At 42.8% G+C, this 13,740-nt stretch overlaps 1 protein-coding gene across 1 annotated transcript in view; it reads left to right on the forward strand.

Moving 5' to 3' along the window:
* The window catches only part of LOC108790659 (vomeronasal type-2 receptor 1-like), a 38,517-nt gene extending 31,424 nt beyond the window's left edge, over nucleotides 1-7,093 (forward strand). Inside the window, exons 11-14 of the mRNA XM_018560971.1 lie at nucleotides 885-1,715; nucleotides 3,918-4,139; nucleotides 5,018-5,141; nucleotides 6,186-7,093. Of these exons, the coding sequence (XP_018416473.1) occupies nucleotides 885-1,715; nucleotides 3,918-4,139; nucleotides 5,018-5,141; nucleotides 6,186-7,093 (2,085 nt within the window). The remainder of the gene's footprint in view (nucleotides 1-884; nucleotides 1,716-3,917; nucleotides 4,140-5,017; nucleotides 5,142-6,185) is intronic.
* The last annotated feature ends 6,647 nt before the right edge of the window (nucleotides 7,094-13,740 follow it).

Here is a 13,740-nt window from a genome sequence, read left to right on the forward strand (position 1 = left end):
GGGGGGGACAAATCAGAGACCTTAGTACTTGGTCTGGAAAAAATGGTATCGGTGCATTCCTAATATACAGAATATATATTTAATACAAATCATACATTAAAACAGGTATGCACAAATCCCAGGAGCTCTGTATGCTCCTTAACCACTTGCTGACTTGCACCCCCTTCCTGCCCCGGCCATTTTTCAGTATTCAGCGCTGAGGTACTTTGACTGACATTTATTCCGTCATGCAACGCTGTACTGAAATTAATTTCATACCATTTTTTGAGGACAGATAGAGCTTTCCTTTGGTGGTATTTAACCACTACTGGGGTTTTTTTATTTTTTACTATATAACAAAAAAAGTACCTTACATTTTGTATAAAAACCTGTTTCCCTATGAAATGTTATGAAATATTTATTATCACCCCAATTTTTTGGTAAAATATGAAAGACGGGATCACGTCGGGTAAATAGACATCGAAAATGTGCAAGCGATCGGGCATTTCTAGAGACTCCTGATGGCTTGAATGTAAACAGCTATTGCTGGCTGTTTACATTGCTAACATGCTGAGCGCTGCACATGAGCGGGGGAAGGGGCAGGACGTCTTAAGACACCCTCTCGCTCCTACAAGACTCCCGTCCCGCCGTTCAGCAATGGCCATGGACGGTAGGTGGTTAAAAATTACAGCTGACTCCTAACTTTTGAGTTTTTCTCTAGTTTAGTCTTGGAGCTGGACAAGTATCTGTAATTGTACTTGTACAGAGTACGGTTCTTGGTGTCTGAACATCTCTACCTAGAACTTTAAAATTATATAAAATACACTTGACTAGTCTAGACTATTTTGCCTTCAAACAAAGACATTGCACTTTTTATATACAGATGTCATTTTTACTCATAACAGATTAGTCATTTTTCCACAAGCTATCTACTCGGTGATCGCAGAAAATTCCCATCCTTCTTCAGGACTGTTCCAAGTGATGCCTTCCAATCTCTTGGACTGGCAAAACTGGTGCTGCATTTTGGTTGGACCTGGGTCGGACTGCTGGCTGCAGATAGTGATTATGGTCAGCAAGGAATCCAATTGGTCAGACAAGAGTTACTAAAGGCTGGAGCATGTGTGGCCTTCACCGAGAACATCATTATGAATGATCAAGATCGCAACGCGCAACACATAGTCAAGGTCATCCGAGCATCAACAGTTAAGGTCATTGTTGCATTCTCCACGGACATTGAACTCTTTGCTATCCTAGAAGAAATGCTGAGGCAGAATGTTACGGATATAACATTTGTGGCTAGTGAAGCTTGGTCTACAACAAGTATACATTCCATTGAAAAATACTCAAAGCTCTTGGCCGGCACTATTGGCCTTGCATTCTACAGTGGAAACATTCCAGGACTTAAAACGTTTTTGCATGCTATCCATCCATCCATGTCCTTGGGACGTGACTGGATACAAACATTTTGGGAGGAAGCCTTAGACTGCAAATTTAATACAAATAGAAATGCCACAGATATTTTGGACTCAGCATTTAGAGAGTGCACAGGAGCGGAGAGTTTAGAAAATATCCACAACAGTTTTACTGATGTTTCCAATTTAAGGACCACATACAATGTCTACACAGCAGTCCATGTTGTGGCCAAGGCTCTGGAAGATTTAAAAAATTGCAATTTGCAGAAAGGGACATTGTCATTAAATCGCTGTGCAAACATCTACCATTTCAAACCTTGGCAGGTAATATAAAACATAAATCTTCTTCAAGGAGCTTGAACTAAGTGGCCAAAGGTTCATGAACAACTGACCATCACACCTATATGTGTTTGTTGGATATCTTATTTCAAAGCAATAGGTATTAATATGGAGTTGGTCTACCATCTTTAGCTATAAAAGCCTTCAGAAGAGACGACCTGGCTCACAATCTATGTGCCAATTAATTTTTAAGATATTCAGTAGGGTTGAAGTCAGGGCTCTCTTTACAGGCCACTTAAGTTCCTCCCACCCAAACTCCCCAAACCATGTCTTTATGGAGCTGGCTTTTTGCACCTCAAATAATTTGTAATATAAGTCTCCATACTTTTGGCCAAATAATGTATGTTCTGAAACAATGTTAAACAGCTTTTATTATAAATAATACAATATACTGTATATACATAGCTATGTGAAAAAAAAAAAAGTTAATTGTTTCCAAATCTTTAGAATGTCATGCAACGAGAGCCTAAATGATGTCAATAAAACAATTCAATAAATAAGGATACAAGAGTGTTCACGTGCTTTGGGAATAGCATGATAGTTACTATAAAGATAGTTAAATAGACACAGTCACCTTGTCCATTCAGGGTAAATTAACAGTGCGTGCAAAACCCCCACCCATCCATTTATACTTACCTTTCCCGGGCTGCCGCTATTCTTTAATAGTTCAAAGTATTATCCCCATCGTCAGCTGTATTTGCATGCATTATGTGACAGTGCTCAGGCCTAGCAATTGATTGCCATAATGTAGGTAGGTCACATGTTCCCCCATATCTGGAAGCACTGGGTATTCTTGTTGGCTGCAGCAGAAGGAGTGGCAGAGGTGGGCAAGCAAGTTGGGTATCTGTGATTTTGGAGGGCTCCTTGCCAGTGGCATCACAAGGGGGGTGCGGCTTGCACCCAGATGTCACCATTGCAGGGGTGACACCAAAATGACTGACAGTCATTTCGGTGTCACCCCTCTCTAAAAAGTTGGGCACTCGGTCATGGACCGAGAGCCCGACAGTGTTAGGAGGGGACCGGACGGCATACCTCATCCCGCCGGGTGAATGCCCCCTCCTCTCTCTGCCGGCGTCCATCAGCAAGATGGCTGCGGGTGCGCGATGATGTCATCGCCGCATGTGCGAGGTGACATCACGCACACGTGCGATGACGACACAACGGGGGACCCCTGGCCTCGGGATGCCCCTGCTCCTTCCATAGACACTGTCATTCTGCCTTGAATGGGCAAAGTGATAATGCCTATTTATCCTATGCTTTGTCCAACAGGTAAACTTAAATGACCCCATTCACCACAAACAGAAGAATAACTGGCCACACACTGGATTCTGCTGGAATAGTTTACTGAAGCTTGTACCACATCATTGGTGTCCTGACCAAGGTCTGCCCCTACTGGTGTCCAGCCCAAGGGACCGGACCTTGGACGGGACACCAGTGATGTTCCAGTTGTCATGCTCTCCCCTTCATCCTTTGATGGACCAGTGGGGATTTAGGCAGTCAGTCACAATACCCTAGAGAGTCCTTTTCCCTCTCTGATCTCTCACCTGTTGGGCTTGTGGCTTATTCTTGAGTGGTGGGAGACAGGCGGGTGAATAATTATAAGCAGCAGGAGACCCAACATTTCAGCACCCTTAAAGCCAATAAATAGGGGCATGTAAGGATAAATATGATATGTGGTTTGTTCATGCAAAACTTGCTGAATGTAAATGACTCAGTAGGTGGTTGCAGAATTAACCCTACCATACCTCATGTCCAAAATAAATTGATTTTAAAGAGTATCTAAAGCCATTATGTTTGTGGATGGGTTAGAACCTCTATCAGAATTTTTTTGCTGCATTTGTTCATGTTCGGGACATTCACTTTCCCTATTAGTCCTGGTGGCCATTGTCACTGAGCTAGAAAGTGGTGGAACATGCAGAATTTTAAAATTGTCATCACAATATAAAGTAAGAGGAAATTTTCCAATGGTAATACCTGCTATTGGAATACTGCCATCCCTATCAACATCCTGTTGTGCCCCTGGGACAGGGAATGAATGGACATTTTCTTCATTGAAACACAAAACACAGAAAGCAGAATACCCTCTAATACAATACCCAATATTAGATGCCTAACTTTGCAGTGAACTTACCTCTTTTGATACTCATTGATTTTGGCAAAACAACCTTCTCTTTCTCAATCTCATAGCTCCTACATTACCTGAAGAAAGCCCGTGTGAGCCTGAGTAATGGGAATGAATTTTATTTTGATGATAATGGAGAACCACCTGCAATCTATGACATTGTAAACTGGCAGCTGAGCCCAGAAGGGGCCATGCGGCAGGTTAAGATTGGCAGTTATGCCGCGGCTCCCGTCCAAGTACTCACCATCAACTCAAGCCTGCTGTTTTGGGCCTCTAAAGATAATCAAGTAAGATTATGTAAACTATATCTTAAATTTGGAAAGAAACAAGTATACGTTCACCAGTGTGACTCCTCCACCTTAGCTTAGACAATTTTACGCTTACATTTATAACTTAGTGCTCAATTGGTGGCATCTGATGGCTAGAGATTTTCGTTGTCCCTTTAAGGTCAGCCAATGGCAGATTTCAATTATGCATACCCCCAAAGGGGTAAACATGTACTGTATGTATAGTATCTTCCTTATGAAGCGAACATTTCATTTAAAAATTAACACACACTAAAGTGCACTAGCCTTGTGAAGTATTTCAGTAACATTAGTATAAAATCAGTTAAAAACTCTATCACTATCGTATATGGCGTATATTGTATCTGTCACAGTATTCCAAAGTCCATTACATGCAGTGTCATGGTTTATACAAACTGTGAACACTCAAGAGTTCACAGTATGTTGTGAAGTTGATACCCAATCTAGTCCTTAAGCAGCTGATGATGTTGGGACTTTGTGACAATCAGTTAGTTACCTTTTGGAGTTTTTGACATATGGAATGCTGAACACCAGTGATATCATTTTGGGCAATATGTTGTTTGTCCAAGAGCCATGCACTGGTAGCTGTTGACACAGGGTTCAACACAGAAGATGAAATATATTCCCATCCACCTCCCCCACTCTAACTCCATTCCTAACACAACCCTTCCTTAGGATTAAACTAACCCCTTGTTGCCGATATATACCTTCTGTGCCTTGATCCTCTGTGCCATCATCTAACAGTCCAAGGTTAAAAACTACCAGCACCAAACTCACTTTCAGGAAGCAATGACTAAATATATAGGTGATCAGAAGTGCATAAACAACATACTAAATGCATCAATTGAAAATTTCCTCAGGTCCCTCTCTCAATATGCAGCGAAAGTTGTCCTCCAGGGTTCTGGAAAGCAGCCAGACAAGGAGAGCCTATATGTTGTTTTGAGTGTGTACCTTGTCCTCTTGGAGAGATCGCCAATAAAACCAGTAAGTTGACTGCCCAAATACCTGCTCCTTCTGGAGAGCAAGTGCTGAAGATGTTAGAAATTGAACTTTTTAATAGAGTAATTATATAACTCAGATATTATCCTGCAGTTCCTTCTACTAGGGCTAATGTAGATGTGAAATATTAAAAATCCAGAGTACTATGTCTGTCACTGCCACCCCCATCCCTTACCCCTACTGTCCTAATACCTTATCAGCAAAAACATCAGTGTTTCGTATATTCACATAACACTCCAGACTCTGTCTAGCCTAGTGTTTCAGCTCAAGCACAGTTGGGGAGCAATGTAAAAGTTGTTAACAGACAGGAAGCAGCAGAGGTGGCTCTCTAGTCAGGCAGCTGATCACTGGGGACCCATGAGGCTCCAGCGAGTGGCTGCCTAATATGCTTGATAGGGGTAGGGAGCCGCTAGTGCCTCTGCCTGACTGTGTTCAGCCCGGCCGGCCCAGATAGCAATTGGCATACCGAGGCAATCCTAGGCCAGCTGGGCTTATTGTCAGTGGTGGGCCTGGAGCTGGCACTTTAGTGGCCCCTATGTCAATTCGTCACTGCTGGCAGTGAAACAGAAGGTGAGGAACATCATCCAATGGGGACACCTGCTCCAGTGACAAAAGTCCAGAAGGAGATTCATCCTCACTTTGAAGAGATGTTCTCTCACTTCTAGTTGTGTCTGCTGGACAGGAATTGAATGTAATTGCCATTAAGGAACACACAGAGAACAATTTTCCTAATAAGCATTTGCTACGCTGTTGAAAACTAAAGAAAAGTAAAAGATGACAAGAGACAAACTTCCTACTCCGAGTTCCTTGGAATAATTGTAATGTTATCTTCATCTCTCCAGATCAGGATGTTGTCAGCCCTGCCCAAATATCCCCTGCTGGACTTTATGTTATGGAGATACAGAGGGGTGGAGTTCTCTAGTTCAGCAGTGGAGAACTCAGGCGGAGCAAACAACTCTTCTTGGGATTCAGTGTATTAGTAGGTGTAAGTAAACTATCAATAATCCCAATCTCTCTTTTTTATTTTAGACTCTATTGATTGCTCCAGATGCCCATGGGACCAGTGGCCAAACAGCCAGAAATCGAAGTGTCTGCCAAAAAACAAAGAATACCTCTCCTACGATGACCCATTGGGAACAAGTCTGATGGTTATCAGTGCCATATCCTCTTTAGTCCCTAATGTTATTTCCAAACTTTTCATTAAACATAAAGCCAGCCCGGTAGTTAAAGCCAACAATTATCACTTAAGTATTCTTCTTCTGGTTTCCCTTACCTTCTGTTTTCTAACCTCTTTGGCATTCATTGGTTATCCCCAACCTGAAAAATGTCTCCTTCGACAGGCTACCTTTGGCATGGTTTTCGCTATATGCATCTCCTGCGTTTTGGCTAAAACTATCATGGTGGTCCTTGTTTTTATGGCCACCAAACCTGGCTGCAGTTTTAAGAAATGGACCACTCCACGTGTATCCTACATGATCATTTTGATTGGATTTTTGTTACAATTTATCTTGTGCATAACCTGGTTGTCTCTTGTACCTCCATTCCCGCAATACAGCACACATATTCAATCTGTAGTCATCATTGTTGAATGTAACGAGGGTTCTCCCATTGCCTTCTGGGCCATGTTGGGTTATCTTTTTCTCCTGGCCACTATTAGTTTCATTGTGGCCTTTCTGGCTCGAAGACTTCCTGACAGCTTCAATGAGGCCCAGTTCATTACCTTCAGCATGCTGGCCTTCCTCAGTGTCTGGGTCTCTTATATCCCAGCATCCCTCAGTGCTCAGGGCAAATATACTGTAACTATGGAAATCTTTGCTATCCTGGCCTCCAGCTGGGCCATGCTGATCTGTATGTTTTTGCCAAAATGCTTTATCATATTATTTAGACCTAATCTAAACTCTAAAGAGTATATAATGAGGAAAAACAGATTGAGATGAACACTTTCTGAGAAGAAAATAGGAACAAAAAAATGACATGGAGTGAAAACCATCTTTTCAACACAGTATATTCCATATACGAATTTAAGCAATACTTTAACTGACTGTATTTTAAGTTCCCCTATCAGGATCCAGATCTTAACCCAGGGCCTCTGCTGTGTCTGGTGGTGGTTCTACCTGCTGAGCCACTCTGAAACCTTGGATAGCTCCTTGCTTGCTCTCATGTGTAATCCTCAGGTAAACCTAGTTTCTGCTGAACTCTGAACTCCTTGCTCCTCCCTTGAACTTCCTATTTAAGCCATGCCTCTGCACTTCCTGTTTGCCAGATTATTGTGCTCCTGCCAATATCTTGCTTCCTGCTCCCTCTGTGCTACAATCCTCTCATACTGCTACCCATGTACCAACCTTTGGCTGATGATTCACTGACTACTCTCCTCGTCTTCTGCTGCATACCCGATACCTTTGGCTAATGACCTCGGCTTGTTCTCTGACTACGCTTCTGCCTGCTCCTATACTACTACCGTCTGCTTGTGTACCGAACTCGGCCAGTTATACCACAAATTTGCCAGCTGTTTCAGCTACTGGACTCTGAGCCTGATCCCAGATCGTGACATCCCCATTTCTTTGTGATGGTCTCATGGTATTATTTTTTTCAATATCAATGTCTGTATTACCATGCATTGCTGTGCTTATTTAATAAATATTTAACTTTCCAATGCTGAGATCAATAATATTAATGATACTGCAAGTAGTAAACTCATGGCTTATTTTTTTCAGCATCTCTATTCACTTGCTCCACACATGCTCTTTTTCCATCAATCTCAGAGTTTTGGATGACTCCATTCACCTTGGGGTGTCCCTCTAATTGTCATAATTGTGCAATATCAATTTGCAGACCTATGCACCTAAGGGAACCTAAGCACAGGGAACTTATTGCTTTCGCTTTGTCAGGTTGCATGTGGATTATTGGTAAGCAGCAAGTCTTGCCACAGATTCCCAACTGGATTTACAGTACACATGCACTTTTACTGGGCCATTAGTAGTAAACAATATATTTCAGTTTTGGCTAGACATGTGCGATTCATTTCGTTACGAATCGAAATTCGTACAAATTTTCCTGAAATTCGTAAATTAGGAAGCATCCTAAATCCGAATTGAAATACGAAATAACAGATATTCCAAAACGGAACGGCGCACAAGTCTAGTTTTGGCTGCATGTTTAGAATCATTGCCCCGCTGGAAGGTGAACCTCTTCCCCAGTCTCAGGTCTCAAGTATCTTACATGTGGAGGTGCCTATTATGCCTTTGGTTCTGACTAGCTTCCAGTCACTGTTCATAAAAGCTTTCCTGCAGTATTATGATGCCACCACCATGTCAGAGAACCAATAAATCAAATGTAAATTAAAACTGCAGTATAAAAAAATAAGAGCGTTTATTGAAAGCAACAATAGATAAAATAGCAAAACAATAGGGAAATCCAAGTTGTAGTCAGAGCCGAGCCAAAGGTCAGAAGCCCAAGTGTGTAGTCAGCTGAGCCAGGTCTCCAACCCAGGGAGCAGGATGCACAAGTACAATAGCCAGGTCTTGAGCCAAGAGATCAGTAAACAGAGCCAGGATCATACACAGAGCACAGGATCTAGCAGAGAGCATTTGGTAGGTCTGAACAATTGCAAGGGTGGAGACCAAGTGAAAAGACTGATGATTATATAGTGAACTGGATTTGCATCAACACTAAGACAGGAAGTTGCCAGGAGTTTGCAAGTAGCCGCAGAATAATGAAGTTTATGGGTTTGGTCATAAGAGCTGTCAGGGAACCAGGGGTGTCACCTCTCCTCGGGGCTGACGGGTACGGTTTAGGGCACGGGGGCTCCTTCAGCCTGGCAGAACGCCTGGCGCCAGGGTTGCAGGTGCGCATGCGTGAAATGCACCCTGGGTGCGCGCGCGTGGTGGACAGACTGTGCACGCGTGCACAGGGCGTGAAACACGCCTTTGCCCATTAGGACCGTCAGGTGTGGGCCTTGCTGGGGGAGGTTCCCAGCACGGACCTTCCATCTCTCTCTGCCATTGGCTCCCGGACCAGGGGGTGGTCTTACTCCCACTGGCTATATAATCCTGGTCGAGCCCTGGCTTGTTGCTGAGTTATTCCACCTCTATGGTGCGATCGCTTAGCCCCTTTGTTGGATCTTGCTATTACTCCCTGACCCCTCATCTGAACTGCCTGAACTGCCTGGTTACCAACCCCTTGGCCTGCCTACCGCTTTTGAACCCTCGACCCGGATTGGACTTTGATTACCCCCTATGGATTTGCTCTCTTGTACCTCGCTCTCGGATCTTCTTGCCCGCTTCCTGCCAGTGGGTTCCTCCCTATGCTGTTAGCCTGCGGCAGCACCTGACAGCAGTGTTCTTCCCCCCAACCTCTCGACGAGTTCTAATAGAGGCACCCATGCACGCTCGTGACCGCAGTGGCTGTGTGCGTCCATAGACACACACAGCCCTGTGGCAGGCAACTCCCCTTTCCTCTTTAATTGATGACAGAAGGAGCCTATGGCTCTTCTGCCATCAGTATCCTCCCCCTGCAACCCGGAAGTACAGGGAATGGAGGATCACTTCGGCACCGGCAGCAGGGACGAGCGTCGCTCACAGGTAAGTGTGGGGGGTGACGGAGGGTGACTGCGGGGGACTGGGGGAGAAAAAGGTTCTGGGCAGTTTTTACCCTAATGTAGAGAATGCATTAAGGTAAAAAACACCCAGACCTTAATACTACTTTTTTTTTTTTAGTTTCAAAGGATTTTTATTTTTTCACAAGTACAAAGCATTTAGTGCACGCACTTAAAACAAAGTGTGCATGTGTGGATAACGGTTCAAGCATAGACATTGGTGTATAACAAAAAATATGCTCATCAAACATGGCAATCTATAGCGATCGCCTAATCTATGATTAAAAAAAGGCAAGAATCCATTCTATCGGGGGTCCTGACAGAGATGTTAGAAGCAAAAACTTAATAGAAGGAAAAAGTTGGAGAATTAGTGTTTTTTAAGGGTGTTAAAGGGTCAGTAAGCTGGCATCAAAGGTCGGCGGGAAGAAGTGTTTCACCCAGGGTTCCCATATCTTTTCGAACTTCAGCATTTGGTAATTTAGGCGAATACTACTTCAATGTAGACCCTCTGTTACATCTACTTTTATGCCAAGACCAAAAAGTTCAGTTTTGGTCTCATTTGAGTAGGCAATTCTTCACATGTTTGTTGTGCCTCTTATACTTTTCGGCCAATTCCAAATGAGATGTTTTTTTTCCCTCAGCACTGGTTATTTTCTTATTAATCTTCCCTAAAGCCCACATTTGTGAAGCAGGTTAAAGTTGTTTGTGGGCAGTTTTCTGGTTTTATTGTTTTTATTGATGTTATTCTTATCTGGTCACTGCATTTGGCTTTACATTATTCTCGAATATGGTTCTGCCATATTCATTAGATATATTTAATTATGGATTTAACACAGTCCTCAAATAAATATTTTTATGACCTAACCCTAATAGATGCCCTAATCTAATTGGTGTTACTGCATTACATTATCCCAGATGTATGTTTTTATTGTTTGTCAAACTTGCCTTTATGATACTGTTAATATGTTCTCTAATAAATTAGAAAGTTGGGGGGAGCGTATGTGCCTGGCTTACCTCATGGTTCATGGGGAGTTCGTTGGAACATGCTTACGGTACGATTACATGCGGTTTGGGATAGACGATTGTCGCTGGACGTTTCTATCCAGAGTCCAGGGACGTCCGTGTGAATGGTGCCTAATACGGTATGTGGTTTTCCTGCTTATTTGTAACTTTATTCTTTTGTAATTGCGTGTCCAATGTTTTCTATTCTATAAACAACAAATGTATATAAAAGGATGGAAATTATAATGTTGCTAATTTGTAATATTTTGAAACACTTCAGAACGGCTCACATATACATTTACATACAAGACTACACATATGGGAAACTTTACGTGTAGCACATTTCATTAGATAGATTTGTCCTCCTGAATCCTCCAGGGAATCCCCATGCCTTGTTGATTCCCTTAAGCCGTCTTCCTCCCTTCTATATAAGATAAGTGGGAAATTACAAGCAACTCATTCTGCTCCATTGTGCCTAGAACAGAAGAGAGGAACTATGACAATACAAAACACATTCATATTACTGCTATGTGATACACTGCCGACATTAAGACCGACTTCTCTTGTGTTGAATTGTTATGTGTTCCCTCTAAGTGTTCTCAGTTGAAGTGTAGTTCTGTCTTAAGGAATTGAATCGCAAAAAAAACCAAGACAATCCAACTCGCCTGAGTACTGATGTAACCGACTTAGAATTGACTATCCTGGTATGTAAGTATCTACCCTTCAAATGTAAAATGTAGGACTTTTTTTGTGTAACTTTCTTGTTTGCAGTTATAGACTGTAGATTAAAGGGTTATTAAACGATTTAAAAAAAAACAACTTTTTGAAAGGGTTAATACTCACATGTGTCCCCCCCGCCGTGCGCTCCCGTCCGAACATATGAAAATTTCTCGGGTGGCCGCAAAGGATTTTGGGGCGGGCGTATGCACAGTTTAGCTGTTCGGTCGAGAGACGAGGAGAGACACAAGGTAAGTCTATGGAGCAGCGTGCACTCGCACAGACACCGTGGGACATGAGCGAAGAGGAGGACAGAGGAGTCAGCGCTGGATCAGAGACCCGCACCAGTGCTGGAGGGACAGCTGAAAACTACAGGATTAAGAGGCATTATTTAAGGTAAGTCCTTACTTTAGCACTGTGGGGGGTGGGAGAGATTTTTAGCGTTTAATGTCACTTTAATGTTATTCTTAAATATAGTTTATATAAACTCTAAATGGGTATTAGTACAAAAAGTTCATTGGTGGTCACCGCACTTAGATAAGAATAAAAACTGCTTGGGTGCACTGAAGGCAAGTAGATACAAATGGTCTAGTAGAAGAGGCACTCATGGGTCTTGTAATGAAGCAACATTTTTGTTTCACATACAGTATAAATATGTATCTGTAAGTTTTATTATACCCATATTATAGAGGGTCGCAGCCCACCTTTCTCAAGGCACTCAAGGATCTTGTATTTAAAGGGTTTCTAAACCCTCTGTTTTTTTTGCATATATATATATATATAATTTCGGCCGGGACACGAGGAAAGACACAAGGTAAGTCTATGGACGCGTGCACCCGCATGCAGACACCGTGGGAGAGTACGTGCCAGCAAGCACAGAGGAGTCAGCGCTGGATCGGAGATTCACCGCAGCGCTGGAGAGAAGGCTGAAAACTAAAGGAAAGAAGAAGAAGAAGATCGGATTAAAAGACATAATTTAAGGTAAGTGCTTTAATTAACGTTGGGGTGAGGGAAAAAATGTTTGCCTTTAATGTCACTTTAAGCAACATAAATATTTATTTAATTACAGGTATTTATACAGCGCTGACAATTTACGCAGCACTTTACATAGTTGCACATTCACATCAGTCCCTATCCTACAGGAGCTTACAATCTAAGATCCCTATTTCACATGCATACATAGAGGGCCAACTTAGACAGGAGCCAATTAACCTACCAGCATGTCTTTGGAGTGTGGGAGGAAACTGGAGTACCTGGAGGAAACCCAGCACAGGGAGAACATGCAAACTCCTTGCAGATAGTGACCTTGCCGGGGTCACTTCTGCAAGTAAGCACTACACCGCCACAGAAGCACTAACCACTACACCGCTGTGCTGCCCAAATATAATCTATTTATGTTGCTTTAATACAAGACCAATGAGTGTCTCTTCCATTTTAATATTTCTTCAATATTTAATTCCACAACTTTCCATATAAATGGTTAATCATAAATGGTGGCACATGAGCAGTGTAAAAGCAAATACAGGCAGTCCCCGGGTTACGGACGTCCGACTTACGGACAATCCGTACTTAGGAACGGGGTCCACGCCAGTACATTTAGGAGAACTGTGGCTGCAGTGGCCTGTGTCCTTTCAAATCCCCGCTGCTCTCCGCGCCTGTGTTGGCGGAGGCAGCGGGGGGCACAGACTGCTGCATACCGCCGATGCCCCACGTACCTCCGCTGATGTGCCGGCTTCCTCTTCAGCCGTTCCGTTGGCTTCTCCGGTCAGGAAGATCCTCCGGTCTCCTGGTCCGGCTGCGGCTCCTCTGCCCCGCCCCTCTGCCTACTCTTCATTGCAGGCTGGGAGCCGTACCCAGCCTGCTATTGGATATTGTAAAATGCAATAGCAAGCTGGCTATTGAACCCGCCCACTGTCTGCTGTCAATCAGCATGGAGGGACCTGCTAGAGAACTTTCTGCTTCAGGCCCCTCCTCTGCTGATTGACAGCAGGCAGTGGGCAGATGCAATAGCCAGCCTGCTGTTGGCTATTGCAATTTGAAATATCCAATAGCCGGCTGGCTATGGCTCCCAGCATTAAAATACAAAAAAAATAAAAAAAGTTTACAAAAATTAAAAATTAAAATTAAAAGGACAAAAAAAAGTAAAGAAAAAGTTAAATAAATAAAAATTAAAAATGCAAACAAATAATAAAAAATAAAGTTTAGAAAATGAAAAATAGAAAAAAACTTTTTTTGCTGTCATTTTAAATAAAAAAATGTTTTAATTATATT

The sequence above is a fragment of the Nanorana parkeri genome, unplaced genomic scaffold (genome assembly GCF_000935625.1).
Source record: "Nanorana parkeri isolate BGI_ZX_2015 unplaced genomic scaffold, ASM93562v1 scaffold491, whole genome shotgun sequence".
In the NCBI taxonomy this organism is placed as follows: Eukaryota; Metazoa; Chordata; class Amphibia; order Anura; family Dicroglossidae; genus Nanorana; species Nanorana parkeri.